General features: G+C 36.6%; 1 protein-coding gene and 2 pseudogenes across 1 annotated transcript; all 3 read right to left on the bottom strand.

Annotated features, from left to right (window-relative positions):
- Window positions 1-2,298: 2,298 nt before the first annotated feature.
- Window positions 2,299-9,751, bottom strand: LOC119530225 (annotated as a pseudogene).
- Window positions 9,752-9,844: 93 nt separating this feature from the next.
- Window positions 9,845-12,384, bottom strand: LOC119530227 (annotated as a pseudogene).
- Window positions 12,385-18,982: 6,598 nt separating this feature from the next.
- Window positions 18,983-21,467, bottom strand: LOC119528568 (serine/arginine-rich splicing factor 10). The gene has a single exon (XM_037828914.1). It carries the CDS (start codon window positions 21,344-21,346, stop codon window positions 20,558-20,560), a length of 789 nt encoding a protein of 262 aa, XP_037684842.1. The 5' UTR covers window positions 21,347-21,467; the 3' UTR covers window positions 18,983-20,557.
- Window positions 21,468-23,778: the final 2,311 nt, after the last annotated feature.

A 23,778-nucleotide genomic window follows, 5' to 3' on the forward strand; every position in this document is an offset into this window, starting at 1 on the left:
TTCTATTCATTGAAAGCAAGTCACTTGGATAAAGAGTGTGGGGCTTCTTTTGGGGATAATAAAAATGCTCCAAAATAAATAGGTATTCTTATTCCCATTTTACAGATGTGAAAATTGAGGCTCAAAGAGGATAAGTCCCTTGCTCAAGTCTCCTGGTAACCTGTATTCTCTTTTCTGACTTTACGAATTTGCATATTCAGCTTATTTCATATCAGTGAGATTGTATGTAATTGTCCTTTTGTGTCTGGTTTATTTACCTCAACATGATGACTTCAGGGTTCATCCATGTTGTCACATGCATCAGAACTTCCTTCCTTAGTCCAGGCAAATAATATTCTATTACAAGTATATACCACATTTTGTATAAAAAAAGATTTTCAGAGCTGGTTCCTACTTGGAGGCATCAGTAGTTCTTAAGGTCAGAGGACTCTGGAAAGATCTACTGGTTCCCTTATGGTGGCTTCTGCCTTTTTTCCTCCTGGGATGACAGCAATCAGCTGAGGAGAGTTTGGTTGCCCAGAGACCCCATGTGGGAAGCCAACAGAGGGGAGCCTAGTTTGTAGTTTCACCCCTGGAAGTCAGAGCTGCTGGGAATGCTGCTGAGCAGTCACGTGGGCCTTAACCTGTGGTGCTGAAGAGCCTCAGAGCAAGTCTTGAAACCATGCAGGCCCATTAACCCAGCAACCCCACTCCTGTAAGGAAATCAATATAGATGCTACATAGATTTGGCTACAAAGATTTTTTTTTCTCAAAAACCAAAAATCAGAGACAATCTAAATATGCTGAAAGGGGACTTAGATGAAACAAATGCAATCCATCCACATAGAGAAATACAACTCAGCCATTAAAGGATGGCAAAGAAAAATTTTTTTTGATAACTAAATATTTTTATTTGTCATCCAGATTTCAATCTCACATGTATTTGCATAAAATAATTAAAATTTTTTTCTAATGAGTAACTGTTTAGAATTGCATGCTAGTTCAACTGATCCCCTTTTCATTTTCTATTTATAATCTAGGTCTCACACAGTCTTTTCATAATTAAAGTGGTTAGCATCAACAAGAAAATAGCTATTGGTCCCTTTCCTTATAGCAAGGGTCATGTATCCATAGAACATGTTGGTCAGGTTCATGTTAAAATTACTGTTTCTATAGCAACATTTGGTTTAGTAAATGTATAGTAAAGGGTCTAATGAAGAGGGTCCCATTATAAAAACAGCTTGAATAAATTCAATGATCAGGATTTTTATCTTGGCTGTGCTAGTATTTATAATTTGATTGTTGGAAGGAACCTCAGATACAATCAGCCCACCCCCTCCATTTTACAGATGAGGAAAGGGAGTCAGGGAACTTAGATGAATGACAAGACTGGGAAAAGATCACAGGCTCTCAGCACTAGGCTCTTTATTACACTTTATTGTTTATCCCCATAGACTGTCAGACTATTTTCTGGTATTTGAATAAAATTGTGCTGTATGAACCAATGTTTTTTTCAGTTTGAGGTATGCTAAAAAAATAAATATTTATGCTTAAGCTTCTTCTGCACAACTTTTCCAGTCAAGGTTCTTAATTATGATGGCAACATTTTTGATCTGCCTTCCACTAAAATTTAGGGCATTTACTTCAGAAGTTGAGTTTGGGGATTTATATGTTACTTGGATGGGCTTTAAGAATTATCATTTACCTTTCATGTCATTTCTCTCTTCACCTATAACTGAAATAATTACCTGTTCTCCAATTTAATGCTTAAGTCAATTACTTGATTTATTTTTTAAAAGATAATACCAGATGCAGTAGTAGGCCCAAGTGAAATAGTGTAATCTTAACAACCCAATCTGGAAGGATTTTGTTTTTTCATTAAAAGGTGATATAAATTATATGGAGAAATATAATGTTAAAAGACAGTCAAAAGTAGCCCTTGTTAAAAACATTTAAAGATGGGTAGCAGGGGTTAGTGACATACTAGACTCCAAGGGGCTAGGATAAAAGGAATGATTAATAGAACAATAAAGAATAATCAGGACTGAATTTTATAATGGAATGATTCACATCAGTTTTCCAACCAAAAACAATAGAGCTTATTTGCTTTCCTAACAAATAATGATTCTGCCTCTCACTATAAAATTCAGATCTGTCATTTATAATGTTACTTGGATGACCTAAACATTAACATATTTGAAACTAATGGCTTCCTGGAGAAGTGTAGATTCCAGTAAACAGGTGAACTGTTCTTGTTGAACAATAACTCATTGGCCATGAGGTAAGGTGGAGGCACACCTGTGGGTGCCAGTTGATAGGTTAGTCTTTGATGACTGTGGTCCAGAGAAGTGCCTGATCGGTTTCCACAGTCACTACCCAGATCCATCGTAGGTGTTAGAAGTACTGACCAGTATTCTGAAACCAAGCACGTGATTCATGAGGCTCCCCTTTAGGCCTGTTGTGATAAGCTGATTGCAAGGCTGTCCAACAGGTATAAGACCACACCAATCAGCTTCCATTCCAGTGTTTATGGCGACCTGTGCTTTTGTGGTTGAAGCAGGTAGATGAGAGATTTCTCTTGAATTACTATAATTGGCAAAGGACTGAAATCAGTGGCTTGAAACAGGGTATTCACAGGTGCCCTAATCTGGTCAAACATCCAGCAAGTCCTCCCAGTGTCACAGTTATATTAACCTATAGTCTTTCTCTTCTATCTTCTTTTGGAACACTGGGAGGCACTTGGTAAAGTCAGTGTGGTATTGATCAGGAGTTGAAATCAGCTTACAACCCTTAATACTGTAGTGCTTTCTGACCTCAGTCCTAATAGAATCAAAATCTCCATTGATGAGTTCAGGCAAAATGCTTTCCCATTCTCCTCCATCTGCACCTCCATCTGCACAGGCTTTTAACAGAGCTTTGCTCCAAAGAGGACAAAAATAGTGGTCCAAAGTCTGGTTCAGAATCAAAAGGCAGCACTTCACATTCCCATTGGGAAGCAGGGGTTCCAAAGGGGTAAAGACATACTCCGTATTGGAATATTGGCCTAAAGTGGCAGGGGGAGCCACCAGTGAAAGGTTTGGGAAAATCTGATGGAGGTAACTGTGGAAGCCAGATGCCTAGACAACAGAGGACTGCAAACTACACTGGGAAGGGCAGAGATATGGCCCAGTCAAAGGAACAAACTTACACCTCAATCAAGATATAGTTGAGATATTGTTTCACATTAATGAAACAATCTATTAAAGATTTTCAAAGAAATATGCTAAATCAAATCAAAACCAAATCAATGAATTCAGGGAAGATATGGCAAAAGAGATGAAGGATATAAAGAAAATACTGGGCAAACATAAGGTAGAAATCAAAAGTTTGAAAAAACAACTGGCAAAATCTATGGAAATGAAAGACACAACACAAGAGATGAAAAACACAATGGAGACATACAACAGCAGATCTCAAGAGGCAGAAGAAAACTGGAGATCAAGATACCTGAAATCCTACACACAAAAGAACAGATAGGAAAAAGAATGGAAAAATATGAGCAATGTCTCAGGGAACTGAATGACAACATGTAGCACATGAATGAAGGAGAAGAGAAGGGAAAGGGGGCAGAAGCAATAATAGAAGAAATAATCAATGAAAATTTCCCATCTCTTATGAAAAACAAAATTACAGATCCAAGAAGCACAGCATACACCAAACAGTATACATCTGAATAAACCTATGCCAAGACACTTAATAATCAGATTATTAAATGTCAAAGACAAAGAGAGAATCCTGAAAGCAGCAAGAGAAAAGCGATCCATCACATACGAAAGGAGCTTGATAAGACTATGTGCAGATTTCTCAGTAGAAACCATGGAGGCAAGAAGGAAGTGGTGTAATATATTTAAGATACTGAAAGAGAAAAACCAACCAACAATCCTATATCCAGCAAAACTGTCCTTCAAATATGAGGGAATGTTTAAAATATTCTCTGACAAACAGACAATGAGAGAGTTTGTAAACAAGATATCTGCTTTACCAGAAATACTAAAGGGAGCACTACAGACAGATAGGAAAAGACAGGAGTGAGAGGTTTGGAACACAATTTTGGGTGATGGTAGCACAACAATGTAAGTACCGTGAACAAAGATGACTGTGAGTATGGTTGAAAGAGGAAGGTTAGGAGCGTGTGGGACACCAGAAAGAAAAAGGAAAAATAAAGACTGGGAATGTATAACTCAGTGAAACCTAGAATGCTCAACAATTGTGATAAAATGTACAAATATGTTTTTACGTGAGAGAGAACAAATGAATGTGAACTTATAAGGTGTTAAAAATGGGGTGGTATTGGGGAAAAAATACAGTCGATGCAAACTAGAGACTATAGATAACAGAAACATTGTATTATGCTTCCTTTAATGTAACAAAGGCAATATATCAAATCTAAATGCCTATAAGAGGGGGACATAAGAGAGGGGTATGGGAGTCTTGGCATTGGTGATGTTGTCTGACTCTTCTATTCTACTTTAAGTCTATCTTTCCTTTTGTTTCTTTTTATCTGTCATTTTTTTTCTTTTTTCTTTTTTTGTCTCTCTACCTTATTTGACTCTTCCTCCTTCTTTGTGGAAGAAATGGAAGTGTCCTTATATAGATAGTGGTGATGGTGGCGAATGCATAAATATGTGATTATACAGGAAACCATCAATTGTTTACTTAGAACAGAATGTAAGATGTGTGAACAAAACAGTCTTTAAAAAAATGAGTTGATGAAGAAACCTTGAGGGCACAATAGAGTGAAATAAGTCAGACACATAAGGACAAATATTGTATGGTCTCACTCATATGAACTAATTAGAACCTGTAAATTCATCGACATGAAATATAAGTTACTAGGATATAGAACGAGGCTAAAGAATGGGGAGTGGTTGCTTATTATGAACAGAATGTGTAACTAAGTTGAACTTAAGTGTTTGGAAAGGGGCAGAGGTGACAGTAGCATGTTATTGTGAAAATAACTAACAGTGCTAAATGGTGTGTGAATGTGGTGGAAAAGGGAAGCTTAGAGTCACGTATGTTATCAGAAGGAACGTTGGAGTTTAAAAGAAGGGAATGTATAAAACAGTGAATTTTGTAGTGGACAATGTCCATGATTCCCTGTACAAATATTAGAAATCTCTTCATGAACTAGAACAAATGTATGACACTATAACTAGAAGTTAATAATAGAGGGGTATATAGGGGAAAATATACCTATTGCAAGCTATGCACCACAGTTAGTAGTATTTTAACATTCTTTCATCAACATCATCAACAGTAACAAATGCACTATACCAATACTATGAGTCAATAATGGAGGGGTGGTGGTTAGGGGTATGGGAGGATTTGAGTTTTCTTTTTTTGTCTTTATTTTCTGAAGTAATGAAAATGTCCTAAAAATAGAAAAAAAAAATTAATTGTGGTAATGGATGCACAGCTGTATGATGTTTCCATGGGCAACTGATTGTGCACTTTGGATCTTTGAATGATTTTATGGTATGTGAACAATCTCAATAAAATTAAATTAAAAAAAAAAAACAGGTGTCCCAATCAATGTGATAGTGTATGTCCATTAACTGTCACCTTCTTTCCTGACTTCTTGCTCAGAGATTTTACCATAAATGAGTATCTGGTGTTTTGGGACTTTTAAACACTCATTCTCTGGAGCCAGACTGTTGGGGTTTGAATCCTAGTTTTGCTATCTACTATCTTGGTGACGTTATGCAAGGTAAATAACTTCTCTGTGCCTCATTTTCTTTATCTGTAAAATGAAAATAATAATAGAACTACTTAATAGGGTTTTTTCTGGAGATCAAATGAATTTAAATATACAAAACTTTTAGGATAGTGCTTGACTATACAGTGGTAGTTGTTTAATATTACTATATTATTGTCATTATCACTAACAATATCATTATGTTTCTTCATTCTTTAAGAAAGGGAAAAAGGTACCATTTACAATGTCCACAAAACAACAAGAATAGCTCTAACAAAAGATTTGTTAAAACTTTAGGATAAAAATTGTAATTCATTGCAAGCCTTAAAAGAAGTTGATGTAATTGCCAAAAGATGGAAACAATCCAAGTGTCCATCAACAGATGAGTGGATAAACAATATGTGGTATACACTTATGATGGAATATTATGCAGCAGTAATAAGGAATGAGGTCCTGAAGCATGTGACAACATGGATGAACCTGGGGGACAAAATACTGAGTGAAATAAGTCAGACACAAAAGTACAACTATTGTGATTTTACTAATATGAACTAACTAGAATATGTAAATTCAGGGTCTTAAAACATAGAATATAGTGTACTTAGGGAAAAACAATAGCTAGAGAAGGGGGAGTGGTTACCTAAAATGTACAGAATTGTTAACAAGGTTGAACTTAAATGTTTGGGAAGGGATAGAGGTGCTGGTAGCTTTTTATTGGTATTATAAGTAATGGTGCCATATTGTAGGTGAATTTGGTTTAAAGTTATTGTTTAAAGTCATGTATGTCCACAGGATCAGGCACCCAGGGGAGTGAATCTCCCTGGCAACGTGGAATATGACTCCCAGGGAGGAATCTAGACCCGGCATCGTGGGATGGAGAACATCTTCTTGACCAAAAGGGGGAAATGAAAGGAAATGAAATAAGCTTCAGTGGCAGAGAGATTCCAAAAGGAGCCGAGAGGTCACTCTGGTGGGCACTCTTACGCACAGTATAGACAACCATTTTTAGGTTCTAATGAATTGGGGTAGCTGGTGGTAGATACCTGAAACTATCAAACTACAACCCAGAACCCATGAATCTTGAAGACAATTGTATAAAAATGTAGCTTTTGAGAGGTGACAATGGGATTGGGAAAGCCATAAGGACCACACTCCCCTTTGTCTAGTTTATGGATGGATGAGCAGAAAAATGGGGGAAGGAAACAGACAAACAAACAGACAAAGGCACCCAGTGTTTTGTTTTTTTTTTTACTTTAATTGCTCTTTTTCATTTTAATTATTATTCTTGTTATTTTTGTGTGTGTGGTAATAAAGTGTCAGGGATTGATTTTGGTGATGAATGTACAACAATGTAACGGTACTGTGAACAATTGAATGTACGATTTGTTTTGTAAAAAAAAAAAAAGGGCATGGGACTAGAGGTACAGTCTAAGCAATATTGCTTCTAGTGAGAAGGCAGCTTGGATAAACAGGGAACTCCTTGGAGACCTGGTAGTTACAGGAGACTAGGAAGGAAGAGGTGGAAATTAAGAGTCCTACAGAAACAAAAGAAAATCACAAAATCAGAAGACATGTGAACCCACTCCCCCTTGAATAAGAACACTAATTCTTAAAGAACCTAAAGTTATCTACACAGAAGAAGAAAAAGAAACAGTCCAAATAACTTCTGAACATAATATGCTGGTTCTACACCCTCAGTGGGATATATATTCTAAGAACAAAAAGAAGTGCAAAGACATATTAAAATTGATTTGGTAAAAAAAAAAATGCTTGAAATCTTTTCAAGTTTTACTTTGCCTAAAAGATGAAGTCCTAAACATCTTATTAAGGAATACAGGCCCATTGTGATATGACTCTTACCTACTGCACTGACTTCCCTCCACCCCCAGATTCTCTCCACTTCACATTCTACATTCCAGCCGTGCCAAGCAATTCCTGGAAAACTGTGCCCTTGCATATACTGCTCTCTCTCTCCTGGGTATACCACCATCCCTTCCTCATCCTTTCTGCCTAATAAATGTCTACATATTAAAAAAAAAGTCATGTATGTCACTGATTAACACTACACATATAAATAAGTTCTTGTATGAACTACTACAAATTTGTGACACTTGTACAAAGAGCTAATAACAGAGTGGTATATGGGGAAAAATTACCTATTGCAAGCTACGGACTATAGTTAACATTAATACCTTAATATTCTTTCATCAACAGTAACAGGTGTTCCACACCAACACTACAGGTCAATAATGGGGGAGGGCAAGGAATATGGGGTGTTTGGGGTTTTCTTTTTGTGTGTCTATCTGTTATTTTTCTCTTTGGTGCAATGAAAATGGTCTAAACTTCAGTGTGATGGTAATTGCACAACTAAGTGATGATACTGTGAGACACTGATTGTGTACTTTCAATGGAATATATGGTATATGAATACATCTCAAAAAAATCTGCAGATTCAAAAAAAAAAGAAAGTGATGAAGAATAAACGATGTATACCATGTTCATGGATGTGGAGTCAATATCATAAAGATTGCAAGTCTCCCCAAATTAATATATAAATTATCCTGATATTGAAAGTTTTTTGGAAGAGCAAAGGGACAAAAAGTAGTTAGGACAATTTTGAAGAAAAACAAAGAGAAGTGACTTGCCCTACCAGACAATTATCAGGATTTATTATTAATTATAGAAATAAATCAGTTTAGAATTAAAGTAAGTAGACTTGACACAACAACATTGTGTTAAAAAACATGCTGAGATACAGATGCTATCAGCTCTCAGGGTGGTTAAGGAGAGTTTTGTTTTGTTTTGTTTTGTTTTAAGGCTTTGATATAAAATTTGATTTTTAAAAAAGTTGCAAACAAGAAGAAATGTACTTGGCTTTGACTATACTCAGGGTCCTATAGCTCTTTTAAAGTAAGGTATTACAGTGTTTTAAAAACAGATTCTACATTATCTGATGGCTGGTAACACTGATATTTATAACCTAATACCCCTTCACAGCTCTTGATTTTATGGTTGGACTAGATGGAGTATAAAATGATAAGTAATTTTTTTAATGACAGTATCAATATAATAATACATGCTTTAACGTCTTCAAAAGTAAGAGAGTTACAATCAGTTGTCCTACATCAAAGTAGTTATTTGAAATTAGTCTTACATAATTATCATGACCATACCCCTGATCTGTCTTAGGCAATCCTGGGTTATAGCCATTGTCCTGGCATTGTTAGCAGTGCACACTTCCACTCTCAAAGCCCTGGTTAACTATGTTTATTCTATGCAATCAATTGCAGAGGAGTTATGTTGAACAAATTTCATAAACTTGATGGACAGTCTGGTACAGGAAATACCACCTGTCACTAAAATCTGGAAAATGTGATTGTCATAGTAAATAATAATCAATTATTTAAATAATTTTCTTCCGCTGGGAATCAAAGTAAATTTTGTTAATGAAGTGTGAGTACCAACAACCAGGTGTTAAAATATCTTTAGATGATTTTGAAAACACCCAAGAATGAAAACTTTTAATCTTTTCAAATAGGGTCAAGGTTATTCAAAGGAAAATATTAATCCACCTAGAATTCTAGAATGGATCATACCAGGTTTCAAAAATGTAGAAATAAATAATTGTGAGTTTATCAACCTATTCTGAAAGATATATGTTTCAGGCAGTTTCTAGATGAGATAATAGCTCCAAAGTCCTTCCTTTAACATTATAAAATGACATAGAAAATTAAACAAATGGCTTCAATTTTAGGATAAAGGTTACTAAAATCAGTTTGGTCAGTTAAGATTTATATCTTTCCCTTAAAACTGCATATAATGATACACTGACTCGTGGTGCTACCTCTTCTTCAGAACAATACAAGCTGTCATTTTTAAGAGTTATCAAAGTTACATTTAAAACAGAAAACAAAAGATTTTCTAGGCAATTGTCAAAGAAAGGGAAGGGACACTCTGAAGGATAAATTCAGATTGGCCACATGAGATCAACTTTCCACATTTGTGAAACACAGTACCTGTATCATTTCTACTGAACATTACGGAAAATGAAAACAGAACAAAATATAATTGTAGAACAGTGCTTTAAAAGAACTTTTTCAGAGAATCATATTCCTTAATTATTTTGCCCATTCACTCCAGTATATTTCTGATTTATTCATGCCATAGTAAGTGTTTATATTTTAAAGTAACGATTCTACTACTTGTACACATTGAATCCCAAGGTATCCATATACATTTGCATACTTTGAAATTAGTCTTTGGATTACTGTTCTTCTTCTGATTCTTGTGACTGCTTCTGGGAATTCAAGGAAGCTTCTACTGGCAATGAACATGCAGTAGCAACAACAGCATCTCTAAATCCCTGAGATATGATTTGAAACAGTACAGTGGATTCCTTCTGGCTTGGTGATTTATACAATGTTGCCAACATCTGCTCTCGGTCCTAGTGAAAGATGAACTGTATTGTAGCAGCACGTTCCCAATCATCCCCTATAGCAGGAACCAGTGAGGTCTGATTTCTATTGAGCTTTGTTGTTATCTGTTTGTAAGAAAGGGTTAAGTTTAGCTTTCACATAAAGGCAATGTGGAGTAGGGAAAATAGAAACTAATCAAGACTGGCTCAAACGGGCTCCATGGTTAAAGGGAAGGAGAGAGCCCTAATGTAAGCCCAGAGTTGGTGCTAGCTATAATCAAAGGCAGGAACTCTTGGTGAGAAATTTAAACTGGATAAGCTCTCTTGGATAAGCTGTACAATTCAAAATCCCAAAGGCAGAATAGTTAGCACTCTCGGATAGGCTGTACCCTCTGGAGTATCCAGCCAGTGGAGAAATAGGGGAGGGACTTGCGTGTTAGACTTAGGATATAAAATGTTGCTGTTTTCTATTGTTCAGCCCATCTGCCGCATTTCTTTGGTTATGTGCCCACTCTTGCAAGATCTGAGTAAATCCTTTTCTCCTCTGTAACTGGGTGAGCGTTTTTAGGTATAGTGCTTGTTTCTAGCATGATTGTTTAAAATTACAGCTATTCTGTGGTTATTTGCAAGGCTGATCATATGCTGGGCTAGGCCATTTAGTAACAGAGTAGAAGTGACAGGTCATCTAGGTCATGATGAAAGGGAAAAGCAATACCATCCACTTTCACTAACCAAAACTGAGTGTTCTGAAAGGAAGTCTGGAAGGAGAGATACATCTGTGCCAAAAGTTCTGTGTAATCACGACATCAAAAATAATGAATATGGGAAAGAATATTTGCAAGAGTGAAATCCTCCAAAGCTTTTTGGTGCTCCTCTCCCATGCGTGTTCCTGCTATAAGATGATGGTGCTGAATGCAGGCAGTAGCAAGGTCTACCTCTCTATCAAACAAAAAACTTCCCTCTATATCAATAAAAACTGCTTCACCAACCACTCCTCCAAACCATTCTGGTATCTGTATATATACTGCCGATTGCATATATAATTGTGTTTTCCCAACACCAGGTGCACCACAGATTTCTGTTGTTTTGGTTAAGGGGACTCCACCCCCAAGAATATTATCTGGTGCTAAACAGAAGGTGATAATGGAGCCCTGGGTATGCTTCTGTTCAAGACGTTCCCGTGCTGCACACTTCCTGCCTGACTCAGATGGACCAGCATGTCTTGATATATTTGAGAGACATTCTCATAATCTGTAGAGTTTCTAAGGTTTCCTCTTTAGATAGACTGACTTCTCGATTGAGCTCAGAGGGTTTCACCTCCAGGAGTTCCTCCACAGTCTGGAACCCCACAGAGACTGGATTATGATTTTCTATGTATTCTTGATGTGAAAATGTTGCAAAGCACTGACGTAGACCAATGAGCTAGAATAGAGAACTCAAACAGATCTTCGTATACATGGAAATTTGATCATCTCCAAATCTGCCTCAACTACCAATCTATTCTGTCTCAATAATGGATTATTCAGTAATGGTGATTGTTCAGCTAGTTATGTATATGGGAAATAATATGAAATTGCTTTCTCACTTCACAACATAAACAACAATTTTATATGAATTGAAGACCTAGATATTACAAATAAAAGAAAAGGTAGGAGTATATTTCAGTGATATCAGAGTAGGGAAGAATCTATCAAAGGCAGAGAAAGCTTCAACCATAAAATAAAATACAAATCAATTTAACTACATGCATGGGAGAAAACCACTATGAATATAGTCAAAAGACAAATGAACCATCTTGAGGGAAAAAAAATTACAACTCATATTATAGACAAAGAGCTAAATTTGCTAATAAATAAAGAACTTTTGCAAATCAATAAGGCAACAAAAATTCAATATGAACAGATAGGTCATGGAAAAAGATACACAGGTGCTCTTTAAAATCTAAAATATCAGATTTCTGCACCATAAGTTTGACATTACTAACAGAAAAGCAAATTAAAACCACATTGGGGTTCCATTTTTCACCTATTAGGTTGGTAAAAATCCAGAACTATGATATTGAACATGAAATAGGAAACAGATCCCGTTGCTAATCTGTGGTTATTTGCAAGGCTGATCATTTGCTGGGCTAGGCCATTTAGTGACTAAGTACGAAGTGAAGGTCATCCATGTAATGATGAAAAGGAAAAGAAGAGAAAATTTGGGTAACCCCTATGGAGGGAATTGAGCTATATATATCAAAATTACAAACGTGCATGACTTTTACCAAGCAATTCCACATCAAGGATTTAGTTCCCTAGATACATGCACACATATGTGTAATGATAAAGGAACAAGGTTATTCAGTGTGACATTTCCTGTAATAGCAATACATGGGAAACCTCTAAATATTTATCAGTAACAAACTGGTAAAGTATAAATTACAGTACATTCATACTATGGAATACTATGGAGCTGTAAAAAAATCAGGAAATTCTTTAAGAATAATACTGATATGGAACCATTTCCAGAATATATTGTAAAGAGGGGAATTTAAAAAACCCAAGATGCTAACAGTGTATATAGTATGCTAATATTTGGTATTAAAAATTGAAAAAACTTATTTATATTTTACTTTTATGTGCATAAAATAATTCTGGACATATACAAAGAGGAATTGGGTGACTGAGAAAGATGAAGAGAAAATAGACTTTTCACCATATATTCTTTTGTACTCTTGAATTTTGAGCTATAGGCATATATTATTTTTCAAAATGGATTAATATCTTTTCAATTTAGCTAAAGACTACATTGAAATTAAAATTCTATGTAATAAAAGACATTAAAAGGTGTAAAGATAAGTCACAAATAGGGAAAATATATTTTCAACACATGTAATTTACAAAAGATTAGTATCCAGAATATATAAAGAGTATCCACAAATCAATAAAAAAAGAGCACGATGTAAAAATGGACAGAAGATATGATCAAATTAGTCACTGAGGAAGAAAAATGAATGGCCAATTAACATATTAAAAGATTCCTGGACTAACAGTCAGGAAAACTATCAATTAAAAAGAGCTGCCATTATACCACCATTAGGTTGGAAAATATTTAAAATTCTGATAATCCCAAGTGTTGGTGAGAATCTAGGATATGAAGACCTCTCATACTTTGCTGCTGGGAGTGTAAATTAGTATTACTACATTGGAGAGCAACATGGCAATAAAAGTAGAAAATATGAACATTCTTCAATCCAGTTTTTCTACTTTTTTGTATATGTTTTGGAAAACTTCCAGCACATGTGTGTGAAGGTACCTATTGAGAAGCTGTTTATTCAAATATTTTTTTTTTACTATCAAAATATCGACAGGAAAATGGATGAATGGTGGTATTATCATAAAATGGAATACATAGCAATATTTCTATATGTAACATAGGTATCTCAAACATACCAGGTGGAATGAAAAAGCAAATTTTAGAAGAATACTATTTAAATAAAATTTTAGAACACTCAAACAATTCCATAAAATGTTTATGCAGTTCTATATATGAAGTGAAAATATTAAAAACACATTAGAATTAGAAATACTAAATTCAAGTATGCCTCTGGGCATAGAAAGAAAGAGATAGGACCAGGTAGGAATGCCTGTAGCTGGTTTCTGCGGCTGGAATGTTTTATTTCTTTAAAACAATTGTTGAAAGATAAAAGCAAAATAGTAATATTTTATGAAGCTGGGTGATGGGTACTCAAGCATTATTTTCTATACTTATGCTTCACATGGTTTATTAAAATAAAAAAGAACTTCCAGGTATGAATCTGGACCCAGCATCATGGGATTGAGAACATCTTCTTGACCAAAAGGAGGATGCAAAATGAAAAAGAAATAAAGCTTCAGTGACTGAGAGGTTTCAAGTGGAGTCGAGAGGTCACTCTAGTGGACATTCTTACGCACTATATAGACAACCCTTTTCAGGTTTTAATGTATTGGAATAGCTGCAAGTAAATACCTGAAACTATCAGACTCCATCCCAGTAGCCTTGACTCTTGTAGATGACTGTTTAGCGATGTAGCTTACAAGGGGTGGCAGTGTGATTGTGAAAACCCTGTGGCTCACACTCCATTTATCCAGTGTATGGATGGATGAGTAGAAAAATGGGGACAAAAACTAAATGAAAGATAGGGTGGGATGGGGGAGGGGAAGATTTGGGTGTTCTTTTTTTTTTTTTTTAATCATCATTTTATTGAGATATATTCACATACCACGCAGTCATACAAAACAAATTGTACTTTCGATTGTTTACAGTACCATTACATAGTTGTACATTCATCACCTAAATCAATCCCTGACACCTTCATTAGCACACACACAAAAATAACAAGAATAATAATTAGAGTGAAAAAGAGCAATTGAAGTAAAAAAGAACACTGGGTACCTTTGTCTGTTTGTTTCCTTCCCCTATTTTTCTACTCATCCATCCATAAACTAGACAAAGTGGAGTGTGGTCCTTATGGCTTTCCCAATCCCATTGTCACCCCTCATAAGCTACATTTTTATACAACTGTCTTCGAGATTCATGGGTTCTGGGTTGTAGTTTGATAGTTTCAGGTATCCACCACCAGCTACCCCAATTCTTTGGAACCTAAAAAGGGTTGTCTAAAGTGTGCGTAAGAGTGCCCACCAGAGCGACCTCTCGGCTCCTTTTGGAATCTCTCTGCCACTCAAGCTTATTTCATTTCCTTTCACATCCCCCTTTTGGTCAAGAAGATGTTCTCCATCCCACGATGCTGGGTCTACATTCCTCCCCGGGAGTCATATTCCATGTTGCCAGGGAGATTCACTCCCCTGGGTGTCTGATCCCACGTAGGGGGGAGGGCAGTGATTTCACCTTTCAAGTTGGCTTAGCCAGAGAGAGAGGGCCACATCTGAGCAACAAAGAGGCATTCAGGAGGAGACTCTTAGGCACAAATCTAGGGAGGCCTAGCCTCTCCTTTGCAGCAACCGTCTTCCCAAGGGTAAAACTTATGGTAGAGGGCTCAACCCATCAAACCACCAGTCCCCTATGTCTGTGGTCATGTTAGCAACCATGGAGGTGGGGTAGGCGAATACCCCTGCATTCTCCACAGGCTCCTCAAGGGGGCACTACATCATTTTTTTTTCCTTGTTTTTCTTTCTTTCTTTTTTTTTTTTTTAACTTTCCCTTCTTTTTTAAATCAACTGTATGAAAAAAAAAGTTAAAAAGAAAACAAACATACAATAAAAGAACATTTCAAAGAGACCATAACAAGGGAGTAAGAAAAAGACGACTAACCTAAGATAACTGCTTAACTTCCACCATGTTCCTACTTTACCCCAAGAAAGTTACATAATATAGCAACATTTCTGTGAAATTGCTCCTACTATATCCATCAGAAATTAACAGGTCATAGTCATTTCTGGGCATCCCCAGAACGTTAAATAGCTTATCTGTTCTTCTTGGAATATTGTTCCCCCTTCCTTAATTGCTCTCTGCTGCTAGTTCCCCTACATTCTACATTATAAACCATTTGTTTTACATTTTTCAAAGTTCACATTAGTGGTAGCATATAATATTTCTCTTTTTGTGCCTGGCTTATTTCACTCAGCATTATGTCTTCAAGGTTCATCCATGTTGTCATATGTTTCACGAGATCGTTCCTTCTTACTGCCGCGTAGTATTCCATCGTGTGTATATACCACATTTTATTTATCCACTCATCTGTTGAAGGACATTTGGGTTGTTTCCATCTCTTGGCAATTGTGACTAATGCTGCTATGAACACTGGCGTGCAGATATCTGTTCGTGTCACTGCTTTCCGATCTTCCGGGTATATACCGAGAAGTGCAATCGCTGGATCGAATGGTAGCTCTATATCTAGTTTTCTAAGGAACTGCCAGACTGACTTCCAGAGTGGCTGAACTATTATACAGTCCCACCAACAATGAATAAGAGTTCCAATTTCTCCACATCCCCTCCAGCATTTGTAGTTTCCTGTTTGTTTAATGGCAGCCATTCTAACCGGTGTTAGATGGTATCTCATTGTGGTTTTAATTTGCATCTCTCTAATAGCTAGTGAAGCTGAACATTTTTTCATGTGTTTCTTGGCCATTTGTATTTCCTCTTCAGAGAACTGTCTTTTCATATCTTTTGCCCATTTTATAATTGGGCTGGCTGTACTATTGTCATTGAGTTGTAGGATTTCTTTGTATATGCAAGATATCAGTCTTTTGTCAAATACATGGTTTCCAAAAATTTTTTCCCATTGAGTTGGCTACCTCTTTACCTTTTTGAGAAATTCCTTTGAGGTGCAGAAACTTCTAAGCTTGAGGAGTTCCCATTTATCTATTTTCTCTTTTGTTGCTTGTGCTTTGGGTGTAAAGTCTAGGAAGTGGCCGCCTAATACAAGGTCTTGAAGATGTTTCCTACATTATCTTCTAGGAGTTTTATGGTACTTTCTTTTATATTGAGATCTTTGGTCCATTTTGAGTTAATTTTTGTGTAGGGGGTGAGGTAGGGGTCCTCTTTCATTCTTTTGGATATGGATATCCAACTCTCCCAGCCCCATTTGTTGAAAAGACCATTATGGCTCAGTTCAGTGACTTTGGGGGCCTTATCAAAGATCAGTCGGCCATAGATCTGAGGGTCTATCTCCGAATTCTCAATTCGATTCCATTGATCTATATGTCTATCTTTGTGTCAGTACCATGCTGTTTTGGCAACTGTGGCTTTATAATAAGCTTCAAAGTCAGGGAGTGTAAGTCCTCCCACTTCGTTTTTCTTTTTTAGAGTGTCTTTAGCAATTCGAGGCATCTTCCCTTTCCAAATAAATTTGATAACTAGCTTTTCCAAGTCTGCAAAGTAGGTTGTTGGAATTTTGATTGGGATTGCATTGAATCTGTAGATGAGTTTGGGTAGAATTGACATCTTAATGACATTTAGCCTTCCTATCCATGAACATGGAATATTTTTCCATCTTTTAAGGTCCCCTTCTATTTCTTTTAGTAGAGTTATGTAGTTTTCTTTGTATAGGTCTTTTACATCTTTGGTTAAGTTTATTCCTAGGTACTTGATTTTTTTAGTTGCTATTGAAAATGGTATCTTTTTCTTGAGTGTCTCTTCAGTTTGTTCATTTCTAGCATATAGAAACATTACTGACTTATGTGCATTAATCTTGTATCCCGCTACTTTGCTAAATTTGTTTATTAGCTCTATAGTAGGTGTATCGTTGATTTCTCAGGGTTTTCTAGATATAAGATCATATCGTCTGCAAACAATGACAGTTTTACTTCTTCTTTTCCAATTTGGATGCCTTTTATTTCTTTGTCTTGCCGGATTGCCCTGGCTAGCACTTCCAGCACAATGTTGAATAACAGTGGTGACAGCGGGCATCCTTGTCTTGTTCCTGATCTTAGAGGGAAGGCTTTCAGTTTCTCACCATTGAGTACTATGCTGGCTGTGGGTTTTTCATATATGCTCTTTATCATGTTGAGGAAGTTTCCTTCAATTCCTACGTTTTGAAGTGTTTTTATCAAAAAGGGATGTTGGATTTTGTCAAATGCTTTTTCAGCATCTATTGAGATGATCAGTTGATTTTTCCCTTTCGAGTTTTTAATGTGTTGTAATACATTGATTGTTTTTCTTATGTTGAACCATCCTTGCATGCCTGGAATGAACCCCACTTGGTCATGGTGTATGATTTTTTTAATGTGTCTTTGGATTCGATTTGCAAGTATTTTGTTGAGGATTTTTGCATCTATATTCATTAGGGAGATTGGCCGGTAGTTTTCCTTTTTTGTAGCATCTTTGCCTGGTTTTGGTATTAGATTGATGTTAGCTTCATAAAATGAGTTAGGTAGTGTTCCCTTTTCTTCAATGTTTTGAAAGAGTTTGAGTAAGATTGGTGTCAGTTCTTTCTGGAAAGTTTGGTAGAATTCCCCTGTGAAGCCATCTGGCCCTGGGCATTTATTTGTGGGAAGATTTTTGATGACTGATTGGATCTCTTTGCTTGTGATGGGTTGGTTGAGGTCTTCTATTTCTTCTCTGGTCAGTCTAGGTTGTTCATATGTTTCCAGGAAATTGTCCATTTCTTCTACATTGTCCAGTTTGTTGCCATACAGTTGTTCATAATATCCTCTTATAATTTTTTTAATTTCTTCAGGATCTGCAGTTATGTTACCTTTTTCATTCATTATTTTGTTTATATGGGTCTTCTCTCATTTTGATTTTGTGAGTCTAGCTAGGGGCTTGTCAATCTTGTTGATCTTCTCAAAGAACCAACTTTTGGTGATATTTATCCTCTCTATTGTTTTTTTGTTCTCTATGTCATTTATTTCTGCTTTAATCCTTGTTATTTCTTTTCTTCTACTTGGTTTAGGATTGGTTTGCTGTTCAATTTCTAGCTTCTTCAGTTGATCCATTAGTTCTTTGATTTTGGCTCTTTCTTCCTTTTTAATATATGCGTTTAGTGCTATAAATTTCCCCCTTAGCACTGCTTTTGCTGCATCCCATAGGTTTTGGTATGTTGTGTTCTCATTTTCATTCGTCTCTATATATTTAGCAATTTCTCTTGCTATTTCTTCTTTTTTTTTTTTTTTCCTTCATTTTGTTTTTATTATAGCATGTTTGCTTAATTTACAGCAAGCAGAAAATAAGCTGGGTCTTGTTTTGATCCAAACATTGATGTTTTAAAGGTTGTACACAATATTTGTTAAAAAGAACATATAAAAATACCTTTTTAGAAGCTTCTATAAGAAAGAAAATACAAAGTTTAACCCCACAACTTTCCTCTTTGCTAGAACTGCAAACTACTGCTACAGTTTTAAATAGACTTTTTGTTGTTTAAACTATACATACATCCAGGAAAATCTAAAAAAATTAAAGAAACGTGCATATAAATGATTGCATAGCAGAACATGAACATTAACTGCAAACAGTAAGAAATGAAAGTTAGAAATACTATCAAATATACAAAGGTTCTAGAATCAATCCTTTGAACACATTCCACAAACAGTATTTAAAAACCATCTTTTGTTCTTTACAGGCAGGCCTAGATTACTAAAACCAAAAAACGAAAAAGTAATCCTCTAAAAGGAATCGTTTTCCCACAATATTTCTTACTTAAATCTGCAAGCCAGCAATCTGAGATTTTTAAAGACGCTAGCTTTTATTCTGAAATGAGACTGGACATGCCATTAAGTTACTTTTATGGCTCCCAAAACAATCTCTCAGAGAAATAATAGAAATGATGAATAGCCAAAGGTATCATTTCTTCATTTTTAGCCAGGTACTGCCAAGTACAATAATGTACTAATTACCAGTGAGTACACTGATAATCAATCAAGACTCAAGAGATTTGACTCTTGCTTTAAATTGACTAATCCTTCCCCCAATTATTTAAAATTTCATGGCACCACTGAATCACCTAGTAATGGGAGTGTCGTCTTTCAACTTGCCTCACATAAAATAAACTGAGGTGTGAAGAGCAAGCCTCCCTCATGAAGAGGTAGGCAGATTTTGATACAAATGCACAAACCAACTGAGTGCTAGAAGCATTGCAATTATTTTACACTGTGCACACACACAAACAAAACCTACTTTGAAACAATTTACTTGCTTCCAACAGCAGTAAGAAAACGAAGCAGTATCATGGTCAACAATGCTCCTTAAAATTTAGAATAACTACAAAACAGCATTCTTTCCTCTCAAATTATTCATGTCATCAAAGACCTGCTCAAATTTAAGGTGAGTTCTGATATTTTTTATGTTTCAAATCTGCATAGAAACCAGAAAAAAAAGCAGTGAAGGCTCTGTATTTCAGTCAAAAACTCAATTTCCCTGTAAATGCTACTTAACCCAGTTGGCATCATTCCCCAAGGCAGTGGGGGATAACAAAAGAACGATTTATTCCACACTGCTTCATAAATAAAATATTATAATGGGCCTAGACATCTTGGTAAGACATTAAAGGTCCACCCTGAACCTAAATGTGTCTGAGCATTCAGTGTTGTACTGTGGCTACAACTTCACTTTTGTATTATTCTATTTTATTAACAAGCTACGTTTCTAGGTTAACAAGTTCTACCAAATATGGATATGAAAGTTTATCTTGAATAAAACAATGTTGCAAATTATGGTCAACCAACATCTTTTCACCAATACTTCAAGCATAAAAAAATGAGAATCTTTACAAAAATATACAGAGACACCACAAATTGGTAGCTGCCCATTAACATTAAACAAACTGGACTCTTAAGAGTGGCTTCTCAACAGCATATCATTTTAATTATAACCATTGCCTGGTACAGGGAAAACTAACAAGTGTTGTGTGTTTTTTTTAAGCATCATTGCAACATTGTATTCCTGATAATTTAAGTAAACCAAACTATGAGTAAATGAATGATACATGCCTAAAAATATCATGGTTTAAGCTATTAGTGGCCACTGGACTTAGGACTAGTCCAAGACCTTGATCTAGATTTTGACCTAGACCTAGACTGTGATCTTGACTGAGATTTGGATCTAGGTGGTTCTTTTTTCCTTGATTCCTTTTCATATCTTGAGCCAGACTTATAATGTGTTTTGGAATCTGTTTTAGAGGTGCCTCTAGTTTTGGTGTGAGATGCAGACCTAGAACGTGATTTAGCCTTCATTTCTTTCTTGGGCTGGGACTTGGACCGTGATCTTGAATTGGATTTAGATCTTGAAAAAGATCGATTTCGGTGTTTGAATCTATCATTGTCGGAATGGCTTCTGCTACGCCGTGGTCTTCCAGTCGGTCTACTGTTTCTAGGACTATAAGATCTTCTATAGTTGTAATCAAAAGACCGACTTCTTGATCGCCTCCTTTCATAACTCCGGCTTCTAGAACGTCTATATCTGTCATAATCATCGTAGCGAGAAGAACTGTATACATTCCTTCCTTCCTTCGCTTTCATTTGATTTGGTGTCTTTCGATCCCCCTGCGCAAACTGGATTTCAATTTGACGTCCACAAATCCATTTTCTGTCCAAATTATGTAATGCATCTTCGGCATCACGAACATCCTCAAATTGAACGTAAGCAAATCCTCTTGGACGACGAGTGTAGAAATCAAGCGGAACATACACATCAACTATAGGACCATAACGACCAAATTCACGGCGTAAATCTTCAGACCTGGTGTCGTCGGCCACGTTCCTCACGAACAGAGACGTGTTTGGGGGGCGCAGATAGCGGGACATGGCGGTGGCGAGAGTCTCGGCCACGGGAACTAACGGGCTCAACAAACCGTCTGCGGCTCCTACCGCGGATCCTCGGACACACACAGCCCAAACACTCCGCTACGGTAACCGCCTCCTCTCGCGAGACTTCACTCCTGCCTCCACCCCTCCTATCTGCGCTCTACACCCTGCTATTTCTTCTTTAACCCACTGATTGTTCAGGAGTGTGTTGTTTAACCTCCAGGTATTTGTGAATTTTCTAAGTCTCTGATGGTTATTGACTTCTAATTGTATTCCATTGTGGTCAGAGAATGTGCTTTGAATAATTTCAATCTTTTTAAATTTATTGAGGCTTGTTTTATGTCCCAGCATATGATCTATTCTGGAGAAAGTTCCGTGAGCACTAGAAAAGTATGTGTATCCTGGTGATTTGGGATGTAATGCTCTGTATATGTCTGTTAAATCTAATTCATTTATCAGATTGTTTAGGTTTTCAATTTCCTTATTGGTCTTCTGTCTGGTTGATCTATCTATAGGAGAGAGTGATGTGTTGAAGTCTCCCACAATTATTGTGGAAACATCAATTGCTTCCTTTAGTTTTGCCAGTGTTTCTCTCATGTATTTTGTGGCACCTTGATTGGGTGCATAGACATTTACGATTGTTATTTCTTCTTGCTGAATTGCCCCTTTTATTAGTACGTAGTGGCCTTCTTTGTCTCTCAAAACATCCCTGCATTTGAGGTCTATTTTATCTGAGATTAATATTGCTACACCTGCTTTCTTTTGGCTGTAGCTTGCATGAAATATTTTTTTCCATCCTTTCACTTTCAGTTTCTTTGTGTCCCTGTGTCTAAGATGAGTCTCTTGTATGCAATATATTGATGGTTCATTTTTTTTGATCCATTCTGTGAATCTATATCTTTTAATTGGGGAGTTTAATCCATTTACATTCAACGTTATAACCGTGAAGGCATTTCTTGAATCGGCCATCTTATCCTTTGGTTTATGTTTGCCATATTTTTCCCCTCTCTCTATTAATATCCTTTATTGTACCCATGCTGAACCTCTTTAGTACTGAACCTTTCTCCAAGTCTCTCTGTCCTGTCTTTGTTTCTCTGTCTGTAGGGCTCCCTTGAGTATCTCCAGTAGGGCAGGTCTCTTGTTAGCAAATTCTCTCAGCATTTGTTTGTCTGTGAAAAATTTAAGCTCTCCCTCAAATTTGAAGGAGAGCTTTGCTGGATAAAGTATTCTTGGCTGGAAATTTTTCTCACTCAGAATTTTAAATATATCGTGCCACTGCCTTCTTGCCTCCATGGTGGCTGCTGAGTAGTCACTACTTAGTCTTATGCTGTTTCCTTTGTATGTGGTGAATTGCTTTTCTCTTGCTGCTTTCAGAACTTGCTCCTTCTCTTCTGTGTTTGACGGTGTGATCAGTATATGTCTCGGAGTGGGTTTATTTGGATTTATTCTATTTGGGGTTCACTGAGCATTTATGATTTGTGTATTTATGTTGTTTAGAAGATTTGGGAAGTTTTCCCCAACAATTTCTTTGAATACTCTTCCTAGACCTTTACCCTTTTCTTCCCCTTCTGGGACACCAATGAGTCTTATATTTGGACGTTTCATATTATCTATCATATCCCTGAGGTCCATTTCTATGTTTTGAATTTTTTTCCCCATTCTTTCTTTTATGCTTTCATTTTCCATTCTGTCATCTTCCAGGTCACTGATTTGTTGTTCAACTTCCTCTAGTCTTGTACTATGAGTGTCCAGAATCTTTTTAATTTGGTCAACAGTTTCTTTAATTTCCATAAGATCATCCATTTTTTTATTTAGTCTTGCAATGTCTTCTTTATGCTCTTCTAGAGTCTTCTTGATTTCCTTTATATCCCATACTATGGTCTCATTGTTCATCTTTAGTTCTTTGAGTAGCTGCTCTAGGTGCTGTGTCTCTTCTGGTCTTTTGATTTGGGTGCTTGGGCTTGGGTTATCCATATCGTCTGGTTTTTTCATATGCTTTATAATTTTCTGTTGTTTTTGGCCTCGTGGCATTTGCTGAACTTGATAGGGTTCTTTTAGGGTTTGTAGACCTATTGAAGTCCTTATCTCTAATTTATCAGATCTACAGCTTCGTGGAGTACACTTTCTCTAACTAACCAGCGGGTGGCGTCCACGAGCCACCTGTTCTCCACAAGCCAGTTCTCCCCTGCTTAGCCTTTTTGGTGAGTGGGGGAGTGAGTCTTGTGGGGCCCAATTGGTGTACCAAGCTTGCGTGTGTAGTTGGTGTTGTCTGCCCTGTATGTGGGGCGTGTTTCTGGGCAGTCGGGGAGGGGGGGTGGCCCTAACAATCAAATCTCCCTGGTTATCCTAGAGTTTTAAAGCTGCTGCAATAGTCTAATCCTTCAGTTCAGTCCTGCCACAGTTTGTCTCTGCCACTGACCCACAAGTCCTTG

The sequence above is a fragment of the Choloepus didactylus genome, chromosome 3, assembly GCF_015220235.1.
Source record: "Choloepus didactylus isolate mChoDid1 chromosome 3, mChoDid1.pri, whole genome shotgun sequence".
Classification (NCBI taxonomy): domain Eukaryota; kingdom Metazoa; phylum Chordata; class Mammalia; order Pilosa; family Megalonychidae; genus Choloepus; species Choloepus didactylus.